The sequence below is a fragment of the Oryzias latipes genome, chromosome 3 (assembly GCF_002234675.1).
Source record: "Oryzias latipes chromosome 3, ASM223467v1".
Taxonomy (NCBI): domain Eukaryota; kingdom Metazoa; phylum Chordata; class Actinopteri; order Beloniformes; family Adrianichthyidae; genus Oryzias; species Oryzias latipes.
Window position 1 is genome coordinate 12,916,010 of NC_019861.2, and position 25,856 is coordinate 12,941,865.

The 25,856-nt window shown below is 37.4% G+C and overlaps 2 protein-coding genes across 3 annotated transcripts; one reads left to right on the plus strand and one right to left on the minus strand.

The window, feature by feature from the left end:
• Nucleotides 1-10: 10 nt before the first annotated feature.
• Nucleotides 11-5,333, plus strand: bloc1s6 (biogenesis of lysosomal organelles complex 1 subunit 6). The gene is made up of 6 exons (XM_004066898.3): nucleotides 11-117; nucleotides 380-475; nucleotides 2,125-2,263; nucleotides 3,894-3,981; nucleotides 4,073-4,159; nucleotides 4,253-5,333. The coding sequence occupies exons 2-6, from the start codon at nucleotides 427-429 to the stop codon at nucleotides 4,370-4,372; spliced, it is 483 nt and encodes a 160-aa protein (XP_004066946.1). The 5' UTR covers nucleotides 11-117; nucleotides 380-426; the 3' UTR covers nucleotides 4,373-5,333.
• A 17,097-nt stretch (nucleotides 5,334-22,430) lies between these two features.
• LOC101172800 (nicotinamide riboside kinase 2) lies at nucleotides 22,431-24,792 on the minus strand. 2 transcript variants are annotated; one of them, XM_023953162.1, is made up of 8 exons: nucleotides 24,518-24,774; nucleotides 23,917-24,007; nucleotides 23,695-23,743; nucleotides 23,297-23,486; nucleotides 23,149-23,220; nucleotides 22,950-23,056; nucleotides 22,764-22,854; nucleotides 22,431-22,676 (listed from the first exon to the last, which is right to left on the minus strand). In XM_023953162.1, exons 1-7 carry the CDS (start codon nucleotides 24,541-24,543, stop codon nucleotides 22,769-22,771), a joined length of 621 nt encoding a protein of 206 aa, XP_023808930.1. In that variant the 5' UTR covers nucleotides 24,544-24,774; the 3' UTR covers nucleotides 22,431-22,676; nucleotides 22,764-22,768. The 2 variants fall into 2 exon arrangements, with proteins under 2 accessions (XP_023808930.1, XP_023808931.1); XM_023953163.1 differs by lacking the exon at nucleotides 23,695-23,743 and having other exon boundaries at nucleotides 24,518-24,792.
• Nucleotides 24,793-25,856: the final 1,064 nt, after the last annotated feature.

The following is a 25,856-nucleotide window of genomic DNA, read 5'->3' on the forward strand; positions in this document are numbered from 1 at the left end:
CCAGTCGGGACTCACGTGATGACGCAGCGGTCACATGACGCAGTCTCCAGCGTTGCTGCGACTCCGAAACCTCGCCGTTGTCCTTTCTCGACATAAACTCAACGAAGCACCGCTAAAGTCAGTATTTGCTTTTGATTTAAAGAAGACACCATTGTGTTTGAATAAGTCTGGTGACCGCTGAGGGATGGGGTTGACCGCCGCCGTTTAGTGGATAGCTTTGCTCAGGAACCAACTTGACTAGCTAGCTAGAGACAGACTCCATATGTTGATACTAATTTTAAGCTGCTTTTATTTTGTGATTCTTCGGGGAAGTCAAGTTGACATCCCATTTCACTAGATAGTACCGTTAGAGTCATCCGATGTAATTGTACCTCTGCAGATAACCAGGCTGGGTCCAGACAGTCGCTTCCCGTGGAGGTAGAGGAGATGGACGATGAAGGCTCTTTGTCCCAGGGTGAACTTCCACACAGGGAAGGTGTGTTTGCCTGCCTGACCCTAACCCACATGACCTTTAACCAACACTGGTATTAAAACACGATTGATCATTTTTCTTTCACTGTTTAATTACTTTAATCAGGACTTTGAAAACGAAACATTACAGCATCTGTATCCAATGATCTATTTTTTAATCTCAATGTATTTCCTTTTTTTTTTTAAAACCAAAAAGCTATTTAAAAAACAACAACAACGTAGTGGTTAGACATGTCAAAATATAAAAAGTCATTGATCTATGAAACATTTTCAGTTTAAAGTCCCACTTTAATCATCTTTTGATCTATTTTAAGAGTTCCCATTGGTCTTTTGATCATGCCGTTTTTAGGCAATATAAAAAAAAAAAAAACCTTTGTTATTTTCTAGGACGTAGTTTCTGCAGAGCAGGAGTAGTTCATCAGAAATTCCCCTTTGCGTTGGAGGTGGGACTGTTGGTGCGGAGGAAACCTAACCCGCTTCCCGACATCATCTGTTTACGCTCTCTCTCACTAGCTTACAGCCCCCATAACCCAATCTAACATTAACGTTGCAACAAAAATGGCGAGCAATATCAGAGTTATCCAGCCGTACAGTTTTGATGCCAGCTCAGACGAGGAAAACAAAGACGTGGATGCATCAGAATGGAGCGGAGCAGGGAGCTTTTGGCTTGCCGCTATAGGTTCAAACTTTTTCAAGCTTGTCCGCTTCTGATTCAAAACGTTTAGAATGAAGAAATACTCAGAAATACAATTTAGCTTAATTTTCTTAAAACATGTCCTCCTTTATGGGAGTAATGCAACAAGAACACGGAAAAAAACCCACCAAAAACACAAGTTTCTTCTGAGTGGGTCTTTAAATTAGTATTTAGATGAAAGCAGTTTATCCTTACCAAACAAATTGGTTTTGAAATGAAAATAAAATTAAAAAAAGATGTAAAGGGGAACAAAACTCAACTGTAAACTGAATTAAACTATGAACATGTGAATCTGAGTTAAATTCATTTTAAGCATTTTGCCAGTGAAAACTCACCCTAGTTAACTCAGATGAAAAATTATACTCCTTGTTTTAAGAGGTTTTGCCATAAAATTCAGATATTTCTGCTTTTTGAACAACCAGAAGCATTATACTGATTAGTAGAATAAATGAAGGGAAAGGAAAAACATGGCTACTACTTTGACTTTCCAACATTATTTTTTAGATTTAATCAGTAAATGTTATATTTCTTCCAACTTTTTTTATGTCCCTTTATTATTTCCTGATAGATGTGCTGTTTACACTTAAAGGATTCTATGAAAACGATTTAAAGCAGCTTCTTTGGTTGGATTAATACGTCCTGAAAGTCCAGCGCCGTTTTTGGCTTTTCTTTTTAGCCATGGTTGCATGCTTCAAGGCTTCCTTTCATAGGTCGGTATCTTGATAATGACCTTATTGGATTTGTCAACTCTTAGTGATGGTTAAAAATGTGACTTCATTTACATCAAAGGAAACACAGCAACGCTGCATTTCAAATGTCAGCAGTCAAATACCAGAGGCTAAGATTTTCAGGTCCCGATTTATAAGGAGGTCATGGTTAGAACGAAGTTATGCAGCCATTTAAGAATGCATTGAAGGGAGTTTTCCTCTCACTTTTGACAAATGTGAACTGTTTGACAGATCTGTCGGGTCAGGAGAGTTCAGCCCATGTAGAAAATGTGTCTGTGGATAAGGAAGCAGTGGACAAGCTCACTGAGGGGCTGCTCTCCCACTACCTGCCGGATCTGCAAAACTCAAAGCGAACCCTCCAAGAGCTCACGTGAGTGTTTACATGCGGTGATTCAGGAAATCCTTTTTGTTCGCCAGCATTAACTCTGGACCGGTTTTTTCAAAAAAAGTGTGTAAGAACTCCACATGTTCACTTAAGGCTAATGGGTTATATTTTTCTCAGAGGGATCCTACACATCAGTGATTGAACCTTCTCTGAACAGTGGGCTCTTCCTGGTTTGACTCCCTGCTTTGATCTGGGGCTCCTGTGGTAGCGTCCCCTGTGAACTTGAGTGGGGGGGTCACTGGTGTGGACAGATCCCTTAAATATTGCTTCCCCACTTCAGTACAAAGCCAGTTTTCTACTTTGCATCTTGTCAGTGAATCATTTTACGCTTTATTATGTTGTATGTATGTGTGCTTGTGGCATTGCGTGACTTTGATCTTTTTTCTTTTTTTTTCTGTGTAATGATCATTTGTCTTGCTTTTGTTTTTTTCAAATTGGATTGTGTTTTGATGTAAAGAAACATTAGTTGGGGAATTGGTGACTTGATTTGATATACTGGGCTTGCATAGGAGCATTATTCTACGATCTTAGAATTAATCACTGCAGAGTTTAAAGGACCTACTTAATTTGAAGGACTTCTCACATGTTAGATTCTAACTGTACTAATTTTTTTTTCTTCAAATTCTAATTTCTAGCATTACAGTTTTTTTTTAATTCAACGCGTAAGATAACCATTGACTGAATAGGAGTCTGGACTGAGTGATTTCCCACTGCTCACAGTCCAAATAGGAAGTACCCCACTGACTTTAAAAAGCCAAAACCCTAGACTTCTATTGAGAAATAAACGGCCGTTACTCAGTCCTTCTATATGTCAGAGTTTTTTCTTTTTCCTTTCTTTCTTTATTTTTTACATTTTCTTGCTTATCTAAATAATTGTTCATGATATTTTTTTCTGTGTTGCTAGTTTCTTAAGTATAAAGTGACCAATCACATGCCTCAAGTATGCTGGTCTCCATGTCACACATCTGGTGGACAGATTCTTTCAAGTTCGCTTTCAAATTGTAGGGGTGTGGCCTTTCAACAATCTCCCTCCTGATTGGCAAGAGTGGTTGCCATAGAAACAATGACTTATACCGACTCTGACCAAGCACTGCTTACTGCCTCTACTTACTTACTTACTGCTTCTATATTACAAAAAAATTGCAACTGAATTGATTTGATTAGGTTGGGGCCGAAAGTAACAATATTCTATGTGCCGTCAAACTCATGCTCTCCAGTTCTCATATACCGTCAATGAACATAACATAATGTTACATAGAAAAACTTTGGATAATATTTCTCTGTTCAAAATGCAAAGATTTGTTCAAACATGAAATTTAATGAAATGAAAACACAAAATACAGAGCTTTTACCAGGTTTTGTGTCATAAGTCATTTTGGATTACCGGTAGCCTGCAGTGATAAAATCATAGGTAGCAGAAATGGGTGGAAGTTTTCTAAAAAATGATTAGCTACTGAGAAACAAAAATGAAATGTTCCTACCTAGATTTTTCTACTAAATTAAAAAACAAAGTATTTTGACATTTTTCCACAGGTTCTTGGGTGAATATTCACTCTATGTTCATTATTATGAATTTGTAACTTTTTTTGTGAATATTTTCTTTTTCTTTAACCAGACAAAATCAGATAGTTCTGCTGGATACTCTGGATCAAGAAGTCACCAAGTTCAGAGAGTGCAACACCTTACAGGACCTCAATTCTTTGGTATGTTTCAACATTAAAACATATTCTCACCCATTCTGCTCTCACTTCTCCAGCCAGATAAAGTAACTGCAAACTTTATTTTTGTCTTTAGTTTACAGAAGCAAAAGTTTACCACCATAAACTGGTGAACATACGGAAAGAGATGATCATGCTCCATGAAAAGTCAACAAAACTAAAGGCAAGAGAGAGATGGGAAACAACTACTGGTAGTGGAAAAAATAATATGAAGTTAAAAGCATTTCAGTAATTTTTGGTTGTTTTTCTTTCTTAGAAAAGAGCACTGAAGTTGCAGCAGCAGAAGCAGAAGGAGGTTCTGGAGAAGGAGCAGCAGCGGGAAAAGGAGCTCGAGAGAGAACGGCAGCTTATAGCCAAACCTGCTAAAAGAACATAGAGATGCCCCCCAAAAAACCATCTGCTGCATGAAAGGACAACACAGGTTACACTGCATGTTTGGGGCAAATGAATATACGTATACTATATTTCTCAAAAATTTTTTCAAAGTGCAAGAAGGAATCTTTTGGACAATTATGTTTCTTTTAGTCCTAAGACTGATGAGAGCACAACAAAGGATTTCATTCAAAAAATAAAATATTTAGATGAAGGAAGAATTATAGCAAAGAACAATTTGTTTTAACGTTATAAACAACTACAATTTGAACATCAGTTTTTCTCCAGAATTGCACATGTGAACCATTTTTAAGGTAGACTTGTCCACGTTCACCACAAATAGTACATTTGAAACAAAAACAGCTTTTGATCCTCCTTCACAATTGTGTGTTTGGGGGGATTTTTTTTGCTAAAAATATGAATTTATCTCTTTTCTTACTGGTTTTATGAGACAGAGTTGTTGATAGATACATAGATGAAACAAAATGGAAACTTGTGCAATCGCAATTTAGAAAGTGGTTAGTTTGATCATTAGCCATATTTGGCTGAAACCTGCAAGTCTCCTGGTTTGGTTGATCCCTCCTCTGGCGTTGCCAAAATCACAACAAACCAAAGACTTGGACTGTACCATCAAATGTTGGTACGTCCTACCGTCAATCTCCTATGCATTGCTGTTTGCACCTTCCTTAGAGCAGAAAACACAAATGACTTCCTGACAATGCAGCCGCCGTCTGACAATGCTCCAAGACAATACAGGCGTCTGCTGCCTTTTGTTGAAATATATGTGTTGTTTGGTGTATTGGTTGAATGTTTTAAAATCAGACTGCTCTGCAGTAAATTTGACTGACTACTTGTGGGGTTCAGACATACTGATGCTAAAAAGGACAAAACATCTGTGATTTGTTCAAATAGATCCTAGTTAAAGTTAAACTCCACCTTTTTTACAATAAATATTTAAAAAATCAGTTTTGTCGTGCATGTCTTTTTCTTTTTAGATTTTTTGTGATTACATTTTCTTTTAAAAAAGAATTTTAGTTGACTTTTAAGACGTTGGTACATATTGGTTTCACATTGTCATTCTTTTAGGGTGCATTGACCTTCCAAGTCCACCAGGTGTCAGCAGAGTATTTCACTAGTTTTTTAACTAAGTTCACTGAAGTTTTTTTTATTGAATTTAAAATGAAGAGATGCTCCAAGGTATTAAACTAAACAGTTTGTTTGACACTAATGTGTTTTACAGAGAACATACAGGCCGCTCAACCTTTATGTAACATCACATCTCTTAATTCCTCACTGAGCATTAAAGGGGGTCTACACACTCCCAGCTTTTAGCTACATCCTCTGAACATAGTGGAAACCGGGACTGTAAATGTTTATAGAAATATTGCATGTCTGCAGATTCTCCCTTGTATCCGCCTCAGCCATCTTAATACCTTAAATGATGCAGAATTGGTGAACAGCAGACTTGTTTTCTACTAAATTTCCTCACAATTCACTCATTATTCACTGTCAGCCAACCATACAAGCAGAGTTGTGTTGACAGAAAAGTAGGTTACATTCCACTGGATCTTGACGGCCGCGTGTGTGTTCCCCTCCTACTTCCATTTAACATAAAACTCCAATTTTACTTTCACTACGACAGCATGAGTGTGGTACAAACCCTGAAACTGTCCGCCTCTGCCAAATCCTTCCTTGACTGACCCACATCATGACCACAGGCGGGGGTACATGCTTACAAAGATGGGCGACAGATTCCTCACTGTGATGGGGAAAGGTAGCATTGAGGATAAAACACATCCAGCGTGGACAACTTTGTTTAGTTTGTGTATCTTCTCTACAAGTACAGGATGACAGTGCCTGGATGTTTTTTTTCTTTACAAATGTTTCGATTTCCTGTTTCTTATAAATGGCTCAGAGTGAAGGTGAGCTGCTGAGTCCTGGTCTGATGTACTGGTTCTTTTTCTGTGGGGGCATTGTTTGCTTGTTTTTTTTTTTTTTTTTTTTAATTCAATTTGTCTAAAACGTGTTAATGATTAAAATACTATTTATATCATACAAACCTATAGATAATAGTAGTAATGACAGTAATATTAACATAACAACAACAGTTATAAAATAATAATAGCAATATCAAATATGTTTGAAAAGGAGCAGGCAGAAACTTAGCTTATTGAATCTTGCAACTTGTTTTTTAAATAATATAATCATGAATGTAATTTAATAATCATAATTGTGTTTATCTTCATCTATATGCAATTATAATAACAGAAGCAACGATATTACAACTCCTTCAGGGTACCAAACTGCTTTATAATAAAAGAAAGTCGAAAGAAAGTTTAAAATAAGACAAATTAAGAAGAAAGAAAAAAACAGCATAATGATCGGAGCCCTAAATGCCATCGACCACAGAGTATTAAAAGCCATTCTAAAAAGACACGTTTTTAGGTGACATATAAAGCTTTTAAGGTCTGATGTCATGCTCAGTCCTGCAGAACTGTAGGAGCAGGTCTGCAGAAGGGCGGTGTTGATTCTCTGTTGCTCCCCTTCTTTGCTGCTGCAGCATATAAATAACCTGAATTCACCTGCGTTTATAACTGAAGAATTTACTTTAGCAGGAAAACGTCTTCTAGCTGACTTCCAGAAGTCCAGTATTTCTGAATAGTAGAATCCAGCCACACTTTTGGAAACATTTGAAGGGATGTACAAAACAATAAATCCCATACCTCACTTGTTTGTGAACTTTTTCTTTTGCATTCCAAGGACTTATTGTTCTGCTTCTGCTCACTTATAAACCTCCCCTGTTGTACCTGCTGACACACAGAGCTTTGGTCTTTGCTTTCCCACTGCTGTTGTTTTGGCCCTGTTTGAATTATGGCCGGGGCGTTTTCACTTCCATGCGTGCGTAGGTTTTCTGTGGTCACTTCAGCTTCCTCCCACAATCCAAAACACTCATATTAGGCTCAGTGGTGATTGTAAATTTCCTGTTGGAGTGAGAGTGTTAGAGAACATTTATATTTATATGGATGTCCAGGATGTATCCTGCCTCTCTATCTTTATGAGAGATGAGAGTTTAAACAGTATATGAATGTCAAATAAATTTTTTACTAAAAAGAGTTTAGAGAATAATTGAAAAGCCGGATATTTGCTGTCTTTTAGATCCTATATTCATAGGGAACTTTAAAATCCAACCCTGAAAGATAATGATGTTTTTAATGCTCCGTGTGGATTTAATGCCAGGAATACAGAACATGTTGAGACATGGATTTGTTTCCCATGAAGCTGCTACACCTTTTTTTACTAACAACACAAGTAAACATAAAGAAGCTAAACAAGCCAAATTTTGCAAAGGTCTTTCTTTGTTGGTTTGTTTTGTTTAGTTGCTTCCTTTTGTCAGATTTTTTAAACTTAATGAATCATTTTAAACATGGACTTAAGTGCCAGAAAAAGCTTTGTAATTAAAAAAATCCTGTTTTGGTGCCCATGGAGGATTGATTTTGAATTGACTAACGCAGATTTTGCTTTTTGCTCTTTGACTTTGCAGCGTTGCAGATTTCCATGCAGCAAAGTATAAACTTTTGGCTTGTCAGATTACAGAACAGCTTACCCTTTCATTCAGTTCAAGCTGAGATCACAGCTTTGTCATTTTTTCAGCACATTTATTAGGATAATTATTGTCTGATAAAGTTTTAGTAATCTCATTCTAGGAAACAGCAGGAAACCTTAAATGGTTCTTAGCCCTTTCATACCTCTCCCATAAAAAATAAACATCAAGTTTATCTATTTATTGAAAGCATATTTTTATTCGGGCTTTAAAAACTTGATAATTTTTTTTTTCCTTTGAATCACATGTGGCAAACTGGATATCACATAATATTTATATCAATACCAAAACCACCAAGAGGCAGAAAACGAGCATCAAGTCTTAAAAAACATAGATTTTGATGCAATAGTTCTTCAATAATACAAGCGGTCTTTTAACATCAAGAGTGAGTAATAAACCCTCTTTTGTGCTCCCTTAGATGACCTTTGAAATTATGTTCAATGCCAGACCAAGATAATTGATATTTTGAAACTTAATCCAGTTATTCGTGAGGCATTTTTTCACTTTCATTTAAAAATTGAATGCTTCCTAGTCTTGTTCCAACTTTTTTAGTAAATAAATTGCTGGAAACAAACTTTAAAATTACTTCAAATAGAAAATTCTTCAGAGGCAGCATTTCACTCTCTATTCAAGTGTAAAGTTGCAAATAATTATTCAGAATATTTATACTATTATGATTCACGCTACACAATGTGTCCCAGTGACTCTCAGATGTTTCTATTTTTACATTTTGACAGAAGTCGTCTTCTCCAGCGGCTGGAACATCTTACAAATACACTGGTTCCGAGGCTGAGTCCTGACATCTTTGAGGGCTTGGTCTGAAATTGTTTCTGCTTTTAGCAATTGGCCGTCAAGAAAAACACAGCCCCTCCTCAGCAAAGCCACAGGCGAGTCACAGCCATGGAACAGCAGTAGATGATGATGTTGCTGCTTTGGTGTCTCAGAAAAGCTGTGATTCAGACTGCTGAGGAGTGGGAGGCTGTGGTCTGCTTCACCCTGGCAGCTCCAAGTCTCTCCTAGCCCCACCACAACAGGATGTACTCTGTGTGCCCATGCTGTGCGTGCTTGGTGTTAAATATTTTCCTGAGATTTTACCATTTTGTTGGTGTGGTAGGACTCATGCATGCAGGCTGCCATGTGAAAATCTGAAGTAGAGGCTCTGAAAAAGAGATTTCTATGGTGTTTTGGTTCAAATTGGCAGAGGATGAGATTGCTGCCCTTTTTCCTCACAACCACATGTTATATAACTTCACATACGCAGGTCTGGATCAGTGGGCAAGGCATTCGTAACCAGGTTTCTATGACTCAGCTGACGGTACCAAAAGCCTGTTTGAGAATAACAGTTTCCCATGCGACTGCTCAGTTATTTCAAAACAGTTTACTTTTCAATCTTACAGCGGCGTGGAAAATTATTTATCCTCTCCCTCACCTTCGAATTTGTCTGCACATTTGTTACGCTTAAATGTTGCAGATCACCAAACTAATTTGGTTCTATTCAAGGACAACTCCTGGACATAAAAAATTTTTGTTTTTTCCAAGTTATGGTTTGTTATAATGAACACTTTTAGAAAATGGGTTACTTCCTAAACCAAATCATTATGTCACACTTGGCAGTAGCCCCCACAATCGAGTGTTTGCAACAAGCGATGATAGGTTTTTCACATGCGAAAAAAGTCCTAAATTTAGCAAATGTCGAAAGGGAAATTGCTGGTTGCCATGGTACATACCTGAGTGGGACAAATTTCTTCATCACATTTGACCTCACACTAGTTTATTGCTTTATTTCAAGGAAACAAAAACAACAACAACAAAAAAGCCAAAACATACATAGATCTATAAATCTTATTTAAGAAACCTTAGTCATAAATACACTGAAATAACTGTGAACAGAAAGAGCAGCCACATTGAAAAAAACCTGTGATAAATTCATGACCAGATCTTTGACGCTCTATTATCTTTTCAGTCATAATATTTTTCAGTTTTGGTCTTTTTAATGGCTGAATCACAAAAACAGGTTTCTCTGGACAACTTTACATGGTCCAGGGTTTAATTCAAATGGGTCAATATTTTGAGGTGATTTTGGTCAGCTGGCAATCCAGGGAAAGTTCAATGCTGTTTCAATTTTTCTGGCTCTCTCGTTTTCTGGAAACCGAAAGCTTCAGAAATCTTTCTGTAACCCTTAAAGTTCACTTGTTTTTATATACCCGTAATTTATATCAAGTCAGGTAAGAAGAGGTTAAATGCTGATAAATGGTACCTCATATCATATCTACCCTATATATAATTTGTTTGGGGATCAGCATTACGAGATCTTTTAATTTGCGTCACTGACAGGCAGATTTAATCGAGGCGTTTTCTTAATGAATCAGTCAAAAGAAAATTGAATCAGATTTAATCCAAAATGCAGTAAAGCACTTAAAGGACACTCTTGTACGCAGATTTCATTCATCTTCAGTTGCCACAAAGATACTTTTATTTAAGTTCCTCCTTACACTGCCCATCTGTGGTCCAACCGTAAAGCAGCGAGCATGCAGAAGCTGCAGGTGACCTACAACTATGCCTTAAGAATTTTATTAAAATGACCACGAAGGTGCATAGCTACAGAAATGTTTGTTGGTGCAGCATTTAACACCCTTCAAGCGCTTTTAAGACACTTAATTTATAGTTTTATTCGTCTAACTGCTTCTAAAAATAGAATCATTTTAGTGCTCACCAACATTAGACACAGCACTTGTAGAATAGTAGCCAAATTGGAAATACTGGTATATGTGTTTTTTAAAGCTTTGTATGTTTTATCACTTTTATTGTTCTTAGTATTTCCTTACTTTTATAGTACTTCTACTAGAGATTTTATTCTATATGACTGTATTTCATTTTTCACTATCTTTTATGTATTTTTGTTGTGTTCATACCTGGACCTTGAGTCTGTAAATATTTATCTATCTGTTAAATACAGGATTCAGGAAGAGAGGAAAAGACAGTAACTCTTTTTCATATCACGCAGCTTTGAATCACTTTTTTTCTAATACAGTTTCTATTGAGCTAAATATTTACTATGAGACTTTTTTCATCAAGTTTTATGGACATTTTTAAAATTTTTGTCAAAAGCATTTATCTTACGAATGTTTTCAGTTTTTCTTAAATGTAAGGCTTTTCTTAAAAATATATTGTTTACTTTAAGCCGTGTCACACAACCATTATGTACATTTTGCACATTTTGGCCTTTTGTGATACATACATGATATTCGTGATTCACAAGTGTTTCTTACGTTTATCATTAGTCGATTTGCGCACATGTCCGTTGAAGTTTTCGGTCGACGGGTCTTTTTGTGAATTTGGTTTTGAGCTGTTAAAAAATTTGTTCGGTTATAAATCCTGCAGTTTCTGTGTATTTAACATTTTTTTATGCAATTATTATGTAATTATTATGCAATTGTGGGTGATTTTTGCAGGATGTATATGCAAACTTGTGGATTTCCATGTCAGCTCCACATACGTTCCACATGGACTTTTCAAGCATGTACCACCATTGTATAACTTTAATATTGCACATGTTACGTAATTGACGCTCAAATCGCTAATTAATTGTATATAAACAGTGCAATAATCACGCACGGTTCAGGTTCTATGTTGATTTATGTGTTCTTTGCGTGGTTTATGAATACTTTTCCTGCGGTTTTAACATGCTTCATTCATGACCCATCAGTGAAAATTTTACATAAAGACCACAATTTTTCTCACTTTTTGTCACGTATATTCACGTATTACCAATTTTCATCCATGCAATATGCGCAAAATGTATGGAGTGGCTGTATAACATGGCCTTAAATGAGTGTATTACTTCCAAGTCCTACAGACCTCACTGCCATAAAGTAATATGGACATGTTTGGCAATGATTTAAGAGAGGAACTTTTCGTTTTTCTAACTTTATTTTAGTAAATACCTTTAAATAGATACCTTTGAATACTTGTTAATATTTTATATAGTCAATATATTTTTATTTTTTATTTTTAATGGTTTGTAAACGATGGTTTGTCTATTATAGGAGCACTTTCTCCAAAGTAAACAACCTCAGTGAGTCTTCCAGCATCTCTGGGCTGCAGCACAGCATTGCAGTGGGTATCGCTCGCTCTCTGATGCCATGTCGGTGTCACACAGTGCTTGTTGTGTCTACACTGTGGTGTACGCTCCCAGTTCCTCTCAGTATAAACACAGACAGAGTGGGTGAACCACAGTAAATGTTTTCAGCTCTGCCACACACACGCACACAAATGCAGATGAATCGTCAGCCCTGCTCCGCTCACAGCTACGCTAGAGTCAAACTTTGAAAACAAGTCCTCACAACAGTTCCAGCTGTCACTGAAGGTTATATGGTGAAAGTGGCTCCTCTGAGACTGCAGTTAAAATGGTAACTATAACAATTCGGATGAAAAACAAGTTGTTGAGGAGCTTGGTGGCTGTGGTGTGAACGGGAAAATTATTTAATTGAGGAAAAATGGTTCCTGTCTCTGTTGTTGTTGTTTGTTTGTTTGTTTTTTTGGGTCAAAAATGCATAAAAGAGTTGGTTGGAATTATGTAATTGTGACAAAGGTGTTGTGTACAGACAGAAAGCCTCAGAGTAGAAGTCACCCCTGCTGCTTGGGACGGTTTGTGGCTGCAAGTCTGCGTCCTGTCTGACCTGTGTGAGGTGGAGATGTTATAATCCAAACCCTAACTGTATGGAGTTAGAGGTCTGATGGCAGGATTTATGGAGTTGTTTACATGCTCTATTTAAGTAACACACAGCAGACTGTTGCTTCCTTTTGCTTTCTGATACACTGTAGAGAGGGGTATGAGGAGACACAGAGGAAGGGATGGGTGCAGCTCAGACGCTCATGCACGGATACATCTACAAACCTACACAAACAAGATCCAGCTCTGCTTCCCTCACAACTGTGGTGGGTGGTGTGGTTTAGAAAACTGCAGGGTTTGTTGTGGTCCGGAGACAGTTTGGGTGTAAGACGCATGTGTCCTTTATCAACACAAAGTTTCTTCATTAGACGTAGGTATGTTAAGATGATAGTGCATTTTTCTCTGCCTGTGAGCTTTTATTTTGATGATTACCAACGCACTAAATTCAAGAAATCTGTTAATCATTGCGTTTTGCAGTGTGTTGTGACTTGACACACCCAGATCAGAGTATAATTATGCAAAGTCTTTGGCTTTATATCCACCAGATTAAAGTGGCAATAGCACAACGCTTTAAAAAATTCCAGGAAAATAGATGGTGGATTTTGATTGAGCGGCAAACTCCACTACTCAAAATGAGCAAATAACAGCTATAAAAAATGGTACTATAATAGGTTCTTTTGCACCTAGTGTTGAGTGTTTTGACAAACGTATGTCAAATTGAGGCACAAACTGTATAAACCGTTAAAATGTGAAGCACCGATTGGACAAATGGCTTAATTTAAGGACAGCTGCTGTTATATAAAGTGAGTACTTTTTCAAACCAAAACGGAACTATTTTGAGACGAATTTAACCGCAAACATATTTTTAACTAAAATAACTTGAAGTAACTGTTTCCTGTCTGAGTTTATCAGCGATTAGATGTATGTAGGTCCATTGTCTTGCAATGTTGCTGTGGATCATTGGGTTTTGGAGTATTTATCCAGACATTGCTCTCTTTAGGCCCCACCACAGCATTTCAGTTGGATTGAGGTCAGGACTCTATTTTTGGGTCTTTCCAAAACCTTAATTCTTTTCTTTTTTAGTCACCCTGTTGCTGATTTTCAGGGGGTGCTTTGGGCTGTTGTTCTGTCTGGATCACCCAGTTTTAGGAAAGCCTTAGCAATGAGACAGAATACTCGCCTCACAAAGATGACCTGTGGTTGACCAACAAGATCAAATCCTCACTCATCACTCTTTGGCCACTGCGCTCAATAGTAATCATGATTTATATCTGCTGCTGCATAGTGCTTGGTTTTTGGCAAACATGACATTTGGCCATTGAAGCTAAACATGTTAATTTTGGTCTCATTTGTCATTTGAATGTTATTCCACAGATTTCGTGCCAGTGCAGTTGGATGCTCCCTTGCACTTGAAATATGTAGTGACACCTGTAATGTCTGGGTTTTAACAACTGGATTTTTATTTTTGCTTTACTCTAGATCAGTGATCTACCACTTTTAACACTAAAAGAGCCTATAGGGCCAGTTTCTGATTGTGAGAGCCTCCAAGTCCTCCTTCATTGTTTAGGAAAATACACTTTATTTATATTTCTGTGGCCATTCATGTATGAAAATGTAGCTTTTATGTTTTTACTATAATTAAATTATAACAGTGTTATATTTTTCTATATATAAGAACTCTAACTTTTTTCTACTGTTGACAGCAGCACATACAAGTTCCTTTCAAAATAAAATACACTGTCCCAAATTAGATCCTCATGCTGTAGCAGATTTACGTGCAATTATAATTTTAATGTAATCCTTGAAGAACTTTGCCTCTGAATAACAACTAGATACTGCCGTACGGCATAATATAAGAATGTGTGCCTTAAACTTACTCTAATAATGAATAGCTCTGACAATAGATGAAACCTTTTACCATCATTTTGCTCAGTTATCTGAGGTGTGCATTTTGAAGGAGTAGAAAAGCACTCAAGGCCTCCTGATTCAGTGCAATTTAAGGAACGGTTAAAAAAAGACATTTTTCTGTCTTCCCTCAGTTTAAAAATCTCAACATAAATGACAACATTTAAAAACAAACCTGTTATGTATTTGAATCATTAGCCTTTTTCTTCAAAGCCAAAGAACCACACTGGAGGAATGAAAGAGCAGTGTATTGCTCCCGAGCCTCAGTCACCTGCTTTTGACAAAATTTGCTAGTTTGTTCTCTCCAGGAAAGATTTCCATTCTATGGAACCTACAGCCCTTTTCTGGGTTGATAGTTGCATCAATTTGCATTTTAGCCCCTTCATGCTTGAATTTATTTCCAATTACATAAAAAAATATTCTTCAGCATTTTTTCATTCAAAGTGATGCTAAATTAAACAGAGTCCTGGATTGAATAGCAACATACTGTGTGAATAGATTAATGAATGCCGATATGGAGGCAAAATGTGTCAGCTTGGTAGAGTTCCATCATGAAACCACTGCTGAGCACAAGAAACAAAAAAAGCTCACCTCAGTTTTGCAGACAACCCAAGGCTTTTGGGGAAAAACTCCACAAGTTCAAAAGAACATGAAACTAAGACTAAAATATGGGTTTGGTATTGTGTTATGGTCTGGGGTCATTTTATTTCTTTAAGTTTTGGAGCTATTGCTGTTGTGGTGAACTGAACCGTGTATTCTGGTGAAAATCCTAAAAGGAGAAAGTCCTCCATCTGCTCATGACAAAAAGCTAAAGCCCATTTAGGGGCTGCTGTTGGACATTTATCCTCAAGCGTGTCCACCTCTGAAAGGTTTAAACAGAACCCCATGGAGATTTTAGAAAGTCCTAATCACTGTCCAGTCCTGAAACCAACTTGCAGCTACAGAGGCTGTGAACAGTAGAGAGGAAAAGCCGGTAGAGAGAGTCATGAGGGAGGAGCTTAGACTCACCACTTATGGAATTAGACCCCACAACAAACCAACTGCAGCTTCCTAATAAATACATAGTTTCCATTCATAAATATATGGTATACTTTATTGGGTTTACTGGATTTTTTGAAAAGTGAAAGAAAAGAAGATAGGAGTCTTCATCAAAGGGACTTTGCTTCCATCATCTCACTCATCTTGACTCTGGGTGTTTGACAAATGGAATAGTCTATTCAAAGTTCTGGAAAATAGACTATATGTCAAAGGAAACATCAGGTACCCAGTGTAGAAAGAAAAGAAGAGGAAGAAAAACACTCCACGGATAAAGGAAAGCAGGCGGTGTCCAAAATTAGAACTTGCTAGTTCTAATAAGACCAAATTTACTGTTTGAGGAGTAAAATTTTGAGCAACATTTGCCAAATGTCTAATAAAGGTTTGCACTAAACTAGAGTAGTCTTGTTAACTAGCTTCTTGGTGGATTTCATCTAAGTTTTTCTGCCATTCTCATATATAGTCAATGCTTCAGAGAAAATGTACACAACTGTTTTTTGTTTAGTTTTTATGTGACACTTAAGCACAACAAACAGAAGAATGTGTCCTTTAGTTTTTATGTATGTTCATTCATAAATCCAATGGAAAGGACCAGGATTAATTCTTTCATAATTGGTGTAAAGGTTGTTCTCAGCTCAAGACAAAACATTACAGAAAAATGTGGCAATTTTTACCAAAAGCCAACCAACCTTCAAAAACTCACACAAAGTTTAGCACGTTAAGTGTGAACTAACTTGCATATATCTTAATTGTGAATTCAACTATAAAAGAATATCATACTTTCATGATTAATAAAGTAGAATAAATAACATATTTTGTTCTTGTGTTTGTATGTAAGCAGGTTTTTGGTTAGAAAGGGGTATGAGGGTGGGGTTGGGGTGAGGGGGACCGGCCCAGTGTTTCGCCCAGGGCGTCAAACTAGCCTGGACTGCCTCTGTGTACTTATGTTGTTTTATTTAATACTTAACTGTCCTTGGTGGTCTAAAACGGACTTGTCCAGTTTATGAATCCTAGGGCCATAGGCTTAATGTGACCCGACTTTAAAGGGATTCAAACCAGGGTCTTCTTGCTTTAACCACTTTTCTACCTTGCGGCCCAACAAATTTAATGTTGATAAAAGAAAAAGAAAAATTTCAAACAGTTTTTTTTTCCATTTTATTTCTTGTCTTCAGATATGAAATTCATGGTAATTTTGGTAAAATCATATTTGGATGTGTTTTTGCTTACTGTGCAGAAATTAAAAGTAAGCAAGTGCAATACAATTTTAATTAAATATTTTATTTGCATTTAATATTATTAAAATGGTTCAAAGAATGTCTGGCCACATGATTGGCCTCAACTCGTTTTCCCCGTCCCAAAGGTGGTGAAAGGCCTTTGCAGCACAGCACATGCTTAGAGTGCTTAGCAAGTATCTGCAACACTAGACTTTTATCTTTCTAATGCAGTGGTCTTACATAACCACTCATTTTTCTTCCAGGATTTTGTAACACCCATTAAAAAATCTCTGAGCAGCCTTCAGCAGAAAGTTAGCGGCACCTCAAATTTAACTTTACTACAGTCATGAAGAATGTTATGAGTTACAGTTTAAGTGCTGAACCATATAAAGAAACAAATAACACTTGCAGTGGTGTGAAAACTTAACCAAAAAATGTAAAGGGGTGACTGTTTGACCCTTGCCAGTTGAGAGTACAGACTCCTTCCCTTTAATCCAGAGTCTTGTCTCAGGGCTTTTATTTAGATAAATTTCATTATTTTGCATGATCTATGACAGTGTTTTTTCACTTGAAATTGAAATGTGCTATGGGAAATTTCTGGCAAAGATTAGGTTGCAACATGGACACAACCTAATTTGTCCATTTCACTAGAAACAATATCCACAATCTGAATTGGTACTCCTAAGCTTGTGTTTTGAGTGTGAAGAAATAAAAACATGTTTAAAGTGTTTGTGCAACCTGAGACTAATTAGGAAGCAACATAAGCTGAAGCCGACATAACTTGTGTTTAATGACACATATAAACAGATGAAATACACTGGAGGTCCTTTTACAGTCAATTTGTATCATGAACATGCAAAAATATTACTCATTGTGATTTCAGGCAGAACCGAGATGCTTAAACACAATGTTGCTGTTGGTGCCATTGCAGAAGCCAAGTCATGTCAACACTCACGCAGTGTGTCTGGAAACCGACACTACAAGACGTGCTACGCTACAGTACATGCCTGCACAAATGCTTTGGTCCATGGCATGCAACATTCAATTCAATTCAATTCAATTTTATTTGTATAGCCCAAAATCACAACAACAGTCGTCTCGATGGGCTTCGAAGTAAAACATGAAATCAAAAGGATCACGAATACAAAGAGTTCAATAGAAAAATACTAAAATGAACTAACAAACTGACTAAGCTATACTGGCATCCCTGCCCTTAGACCCCCCTTCGCGGTAAGGAAAAACTCCCAAAAAAAACGGATTCCGGAAAAAACGAAGAAACCTCAGGGGTGCCCACATGAAGGAGGGATCCTCCCCCAGGACGGACAGGCGATTTACCAGAAATCTTAGAGAAGAATTAACTTATCTAAATCTACAACTACATATATAAAAGTCCAGCAGACGAGCTTCATCCAGCCGTGGTTGTGGGGACAGTCAAAGGCGCGAGTCGAGCCGGAGACAGGAACCACAGCCAGGTGTAGGAGCAGGAGCAGAGACGAGGTACTCGGTCAGGTACAGAGCAGAGACGAGCCAGAGATGAGCCAGAGGCAGGATCCACAGCCAGGTGTAGGAGCAGGAGCAAAGGCGAGGTAAACGGTCAGGAACTGGAGCACGGATGAGCCAACTGGAGTCTGGAAGCACTCCCACTCCCCAGGAGGGGAGAGGAAAAGAGGGACAATACATGAATCGCACTGCACCAAACAGAGGCATGGAGAACTAAATGATAAATTATGATCAAGAATAGAGGAGAGGAAGGGTAGAAGTAAAAAAGGAAAGAGGACAGAACCCCAGTGCACCATAGTTACCCCAGCTTCAACTTCTAGCAGCCTTTTAAAAGAAATAGTTATTATTAAGTTTAATTTAAACAAACTAACATTAAGTTAAATAATCTCTGAATACTAGCTAGTCTGACAATAAGCCTGTCCAAAGAGGAATGTTTTCAGTCTAGCTTTGAATGTAGAAACTGAGTCGGCCTCTCTTACATGAGCTGGGAGTTTATTCCATAAGACAGGGGCTTGGTGGCTAAACGCTCTACCTCCAACCGTACTTTTACTAATTCTAGGAACCACAAGCAGTCCTGCATTTTGCGAGCGAAGTGTTCTGATTGGTTGGTAAGGGACTATGAGGTCCTTAATATAGGACGGGGCCATTCCATGTAAGGCCTTATAGGTTAACAGGAGGATCTTGAACATTGTCATCTGAGCAGTGCATTATGGTTATTTCAATAGTCCTGTAAGTGAAGCTGCAATCAACATTATGTGTGTAAGAACCTTCATGAAGAACTGCAAGAAGAATAAGGCCCCTTCTAAAACCGAGGCCACTAAATGTATTGTTAATATACTGCACACCGTGTATGTACTTCTGCCTATCCCGGGTTGCTTTGCATAAAGGGTCTAAATTTAGCAGGAGAAAAATAACTAAATGAAACAAACCTCACTGCAAACAAGTGGCTTGACACACCCATTCCACACGTGGTTCTAGACTTCTGCAGAAGTTCTAGATGTGTCCTTAGATTACCACTACTGAGGTGGCACATGTTATTAAACCTCATGCAGGGGCCTCATGTACTTCTGAACTAACTGATAATGATGTTCTAGTTTCTGTACTTTATACATTCAAGTCAGCCATTTATATTCTGCTCTTCTTTTTTTCCTGCTGCATTTTCTGCAACTTTCTTGCATCCAGTTAAAATCAATTTCCTAAAACATAAAATTCGAATAAACCTTAGATTAGCCCTGCAGATTGGCAGAGCATGAAAACCATATTGCCTCTATTTATAGCAGAAGGTCTCATACTGCAGTCAAAAGCATTTGACATATTTCCTGCAGTGCTATGCAAAGACGCTATACAGGTTCTTTGTGTAGTGTTCTCTAAATAGAACTTTAAAGTCACTTCTATTGCTTTACTTCCAGTATTTTAGTGGGTTTTGTATTCTCTTTTTCAACAGACATTCATTAATACGAAGTACAAATCGAAAAAAAATCTAAGGAAGGTTATTCACACAAAACTAAAAGCAACTGTATTTAGGTTGGGAAAGTATGGGATGTTTAATAAACATCTTTAATTGAACAATGTTTTTTTATTTATTTTTCATAGGCGAGTTTTGCTGAGTCAGCTCCTGCTGGATCATCAACCCATGGTTATTGCATTTGTGTTTATTCCCTGGACCTTGTTAACACACAATAGATTAAGTATATTTGAGTTGGCAAACTTGAAAAAGTGTTTCTGCAACTGCAAATTGTAGATCCTATCCTCCTGAGGTGATGAATCACAGTGATAACCAGAAGAACATAGGCAAGCGCCTAATATTACATAGTTTTTCACTATTTCTTCTCAGCACTGGCATGGTATATATACTTTTTCAACTATGTCTGAGGTTTTACACCTCTGGAACTGAGATCCATGAACATTACTTGATTAACCCTTGTGCTATCCTAGGCACTTTAACATTGGGAGTTGGGTCATCTAGTTGGGTCATCTTAAATGATTTGTGATCTTCACTGGTGTCCATGGATTACATGAAATCTTTCCACCTTTATCCACCTTTGTCATGGTAGGGAAAACATGTCAATGTAAGGGTGGTGTCATTTAAGATAGCACAAGGGTTACAAAAACATTTTTTTACACTTCTAAAGAATGAACAGTTTTATGTATTTTTTTACTTGTCCTGTCCAGCAGCTGAGCAAAATCATGAAAGCTGAGTGCCTCTTGTGTTGGACATATTTTATTGTTTCATTAGGGGTTTATAAATCTTCTGGCATGACGTGTATATTTGTTTAAACCCCTTTTGTATTTGAGTCTAAACTTTATTTATATTATGTTTGTATACATTTCTTGTTGGAACCGGTCAGAAAAGAAAAAAAAGAATACATAATAAACAGTTTTATGAGGGCAAGCCAACATTTTTTCATGATTATTTGACTCTGCATAATTATGTATAACACGTACCGTAAACTCATAGAAAACAGTGTTCACTACAACAATTTGGTCAGCATATTTTGAATTATGTCATGCAGGTCTAACCAAAATGTTTATAACATACTGCAATCTCCTCTATTTAACATCATATAAGTTAACTAGAAACTGTGTACTTCACAAGTACACTTAAAAGGGGGCATTTTCCATTTAAAAATGTAAATCATGAACAAAGAAGAGGTTAACAGCTCCACAGGTTTAATGTGTGGATTGGTTAGCACAGGGGTGTCAAACTCATTTTCACTCAGGGCCACATCAGCATCGTGTCTGTCCTCAAAGGGCCAGATATAACTTATACAACCAAATGTAATGAAAAATAAATGTAACTACTCCTTAATGTTAAATAACTCATTTATTTATTTATTATAACTTTTTAAAGTGACAATTCCAATTGGAAAGAAAACATATGTTTGCTTGTTACTCTAGCATAAATCCTTTTACATTTGATTCTGTCAGGTTAGGTTATATGGACAGTGTTTAAGTGTTCACATTAAAATGACAGAATGACAAGTGTCTCTCAATATCTTACCAGGGCTTTCAGCACAAATCTCTACAGCTGCCAAGATTTTATTCGATTTAAACATGAATACAATTTCTGCGGAGCCTTGAATAATCACAGTTTGAATGTGAGGAACTCAGGTGTTGTGTGTGTCTGTCTGAACCAAAGAACACCTACTGGACTGTTCTTTTCTGGAACTTTAGGACAAAACTGGATCTGCTTCTCCCATCATCTTCATCTACAGCTTATTTTCCAAACCTGAATTCTGCAAGTTATGTGAAGCAAATCTGTTTAGTTTTATGCCACGTATAAATTACTTAAAAGTTTATATTCTTGTCTCAGTTTGACGTTTTGTGCCCTCTGTTGGAATTTAAAGCAATACCTTTGGCAGGTATGGAAACTAAAAACTTGGTGCTCTGAGGTCACTGCAGAACTCAAGCTTTGCTGCTTCTTAAAGGTTTAACTGCAGTCCATAAAACAAAGCCTTGAAAGTCAGTTTTTACTCTGTTTATATACAATGTTGTTTAACTCCTCTTAAACATTGTAATTAATCAGTTATTGCTTTTAACACCAAGTTATTGTAATTTTCCACAAGTTAACAATTTTCACAAAATAAAGTAGAATGAATTTATAGCACCTGGCTATGATGCAACACCGTTTTGGTTGATTTTAACAAGTTGTAAAAAAACGCAGTTAATCTCTGAAGACAAACTTTTAACATTGAACAAAGATGTATTATGAGAGAATTCACTCCACCCTCAACAAAATAGAAGTGTGGCTCCTTTTCCTTGAAATTGTTACAGTACATTAAACTGTTTTGACAATAACAGATAATTCCTGGTTTTCAATTTTTGACTACTTTTCATCCAAAGTAAGTAAAATTATCTTGTGAAGTCTATAACACCCAACCATATTTCAAAGTATTAAATAGTATGAAGTGAATATAAATAATAAATTAGTTTATTTCCCTTTTTGTTAAAAAATTATAAGCTTTCGTTCACCCAGGCTGGTTTTGGATATGCGAATAATCAAGTTGGCTCATATGACTGCTTATCACTTACAGCAGATGTTAACCAGAAACTATCTGCTCTCTGAAGCCTCACAGACCCAAAGTTACGTAGGACCTGACAGTCATGCCCATGAAGAATTCACCACAGCACAAAGTTTGACAGGAGGATCATTTATTGACATCTGCAACCATCCTTGGAACACTCCAATCAACCCCGTTTCAAGTGTAGGTTGAAACAAAGCAATAAATACGAGATATAAAAGCCTGTTGTGTTGTTAAACATTTATAAAAACTGAAAAAGCTTAGCACTCAACTATATGAGCTGCCAGGTATAAATTTTAGGTTAAAGCGATCTCATGCTTGTAAGTTGAGTACATGCCTCCTGAAGCCAATCAAATGATCTGCAACACAGAAAACACAAATGGTGACTCGCATGACGACAAGAGCCTTTGGTGTTTGGAGTTTCTGGGTGAGTTTTTTTTTTTTACCTTTGTTAGAGAGATTTCTGGATGTTGTTCAGAATGTCGCCGTAGACAAAGTTGAACATTCGTTCCTTTGACCAGGTTCCATCAAGCTGCACTGTAATAGCAACCCATGGAAGCATTTAAACCACTTGCAAAGTCATCAAAAAGTGTGTACAAAGGGGAAAATTAGCTGAAAAAATTGCCACTTACAAACATCAACACATGTCTCCTCCATGATTTTGGTGTGTTTCAAATACATGGGCCACACGTGGCCATCAAACAGGCCGGGGGGGTCAGGCACTGTATAATTCCTGGAGCTGCAGGGAGAGAAAAACCATTTACCATGAAAAGGCTATGACAGAGTAGATAGCACCAAACAAGAGTAGAGAGGGGGGGGGGGGGCACGTACCACCTCCTCTTTTTGCATTCTTCGTACGGGATGGAAATAAAGTAGCGTTGGTTCAGCACGTCGATCAAAGGTCTATAGAGGCACATGCAGATGAGTGTTTCTTATTTAATAAGTAAATAAAAGTGACCTTATAGGAAGCTATTCTTACCCATAGGTGTACAACAGGAATCCTTCCACAATAAGGATGTGGTTCTCCTCATCCTCCTTGTTGTCAGACTTCTGGATAATCTCATCATCGAGGTTGTTATTCACGCCGTGAGACTTCTCAAACTTCACCGGGTTCTCCAGCCATGCGTAGATCGTACTCATCATGGCGTCCATGTCCAAAGCAGTGATGACTGTAAAGGCGGGGGGTGAAAAAAAAAAAAAAAAAAACAGGTAGGAGAAAGAGAGAGGAGGCATAAAAGAAAGCAACGATGAGTGAAAAAATATGACTAAAAAGTTCAATTGTGTCTTCAACGCATGCAGATTACAAGTGCCGTAACACTGCAAGCTTGAACAAACACACAAACGCCCACAAAACCCTTCACAGAAACCCGGGCTTACCATCGTACTGCTTAAAGCCATCTTCACCAACTTCAATCTGATCTTGGGGCTGAAACATACATCGAAGAGATGTACCCAGGTACATTCCACTAGGCCTACTCTCTGCTGTATGTTATCACACACACTATGTGATGTTTTTACTCATGTAATAAGTGTTAACATTGTCTTGTTGGGTAAGCTCTACTGCATCTGAAGGTGTCACAGAGATGAGTGTGCGCTCACCTTGAAGAAGTCATCTTGATGCACAACACAGCAGTTGGGAAGGGTCTTTATCAGCCGGTTGGTGAGGGTGGTTTTCCCTCCATTGGTTACGCTGCACAGAACAAAACAATAGAACTGAATGGCGAACAAAAGCAAACCTACACAGAGCAATGTAGACCAATAAATTGAAGTGACTAGTGAAATTTAAGGTGGACCAGCATGTCCCTGTTATAAGAAATGTTTAATAAACATTACATGGTATGAGTTTTATTAAATAAGTCAGTTACAGCAATTATTTTGAAGTTAAAGCCATTTTACTCTTTTTGTTTTTTAGATATTAAAAGACTTTCGTTTTTTATTTAAACGCAAAGTACTTCCGTAATTTAAAATGCTTATTTTTTCTATTACCCCCAAGATGCCAAATTGGGAGGTATAAAACATCACATATGTATATTTTGGGGGGAAAAGAATCACATATACATATACAAACGTGTAATAATAATGCAGAATAGACGACGACAAATTTGACCGCCTTTGGCACGTGCACCGCGCTCGTGGGCCTCACCCAACCCGGTTAGCCGGCTAAATTAGCCTAGCAAACGTGAACTGAGGCTGAACTCACCCGCCGATGCCGATGATGTACTTCATGGTTTTTCTTTCAATTAAAGTTGTGGAGTTTTCAAAAACGATGATGAACCTGATGAGGGAGCACAATGACCAGACGGGAAGAAAGCTTAAAAAGAGAAGGTTGCTGCAGGAAACGTCAACTATTCGATTCCTCCATGGCACTTGAGTGAGTAAGGTAAGAGCAGACACGGGCAGACGCTCGACCGCGGTCTTCCACCGAGAGAGAACTTCGCTGCAGCGACGCTTCTACACATACTAAAAACAGCTCCGTGATTGGCTATTTAAACAACTCCGTCTACGTAAAACCCTGGAGCCGACCAATCAGACGCAAGAGTCACCGCAGTCTCCCCGCCCCTCTCTCCTCACCACAAACCATGAAGCAATGCTGATGTTAGACTCTAGAAATCATCAAATAAAAATAAAGCCTGCCTAAGTATCCATTTATACAGAAAAAGTACTTAATTGTGTTTATTTTCTTTAAGTAAACCTTTAAATGATAGCTAATGCTAGCTGGATAAACCCCAAATCAAAATCTTAGTAACGTGCACATTTCATGCATCACATGCATCAACCAGAGATGAAGGGATCAGGATGCTTTTGAACATTTTTCATTCATCTACTGCACACTGTGACATTAGTACTATCAGCTGGGAGTCATATGAACTCTCGCCCTTTAACTCATGCTGTCTCATTGCACCACCATGGTTAAATGAGTGTCATCACATTCAAATGTGACATCAAATTTCTAAGAACCGAAAGGTTAAAGTGAATTCTAAAGTTTGTTTTAGACTACACGTTTTTGTGTTTTCTTTACAGAAAAAACATTCCCCTAAACACAATTTAAAGTTTAATATTCCGTTTTCTCCATCGACACCTAAATTAATTTTTTTTGGGAAAAATATTCAGATATTTCTGTGCCAAAAAAGGGACTGATTTTTAATTTCTTTTCAATTAATAAAAACAAAGTTATAAAAAAAATTAAATGTTTTTTCAAACTTTTTATGTTTTCATACTATCAATATTTACACTAATTTGTGTTTATGTCACATAGTGTCAACGCTTTCATTGTATTAACTTTTGTTAAAGCTGAGAGAAGGATTGTTAATGACTGGAAAATTTATCAGCTTTACAGAAAATATTCAAATATGCTATAGCAACAAGATGTAGATAAAGCAAAAAAACTCGGTGTCATTCACATGACGTCTTTATACGTCATTGGTTTTTGCTGAACATGTAATCGGCTGAGACAGGATCTTAGGAACAGATTATCTGCAAGACAGTTCTACACCCCTGAAGCCCAATTATTGATTTTTCTGCTGTCATAATTCTAGTGA

Bases quoted from the DNA above. Each gene is read 5' to 3' on its own strand.
- bloc1s6 (XM_004066898.3), top strand. From the start codon at position 427: ATGGACGATGAAGGCTCTTTGTCCCAGGGTGAACTTCCACACAGGGAA. The intron at 2,264-3,893 runs GTGAGTGTTTAC...TTCTTTAACCAG, and splicing joins CGAACCCTCCAAGAGCTCAC to ACAAAATCAGATAGTTCTGC. The intron at 4,160-4,252 runs GCAAGAGAGAGA...TTTCTTTCTTAG, and splicing joins AAAAGTCAACAAAACTAAAG to AAAAGAGCACTGAAGTTGCA.
- LOC101172800 (XM_023953162.1), bottom strand. From the start codon at position 24,543: ATGAAGTACATCATCGGCATCGGCGG. The intron at 23,487-23,694 runs GTAAGCCCGGGT...CCGCCTTTACAG, and splicing joins TGGCTTTAAGCAGTACGATG to TCATCACTGCTTTGGACATG. The intron at 22,855-22,949 runs GTAAGTGGCAAT...TTGCTATTACAG, and splicing joins GGAGACATGTGTTGATGTTT to TGCAGCTTGATGGAACCTGG.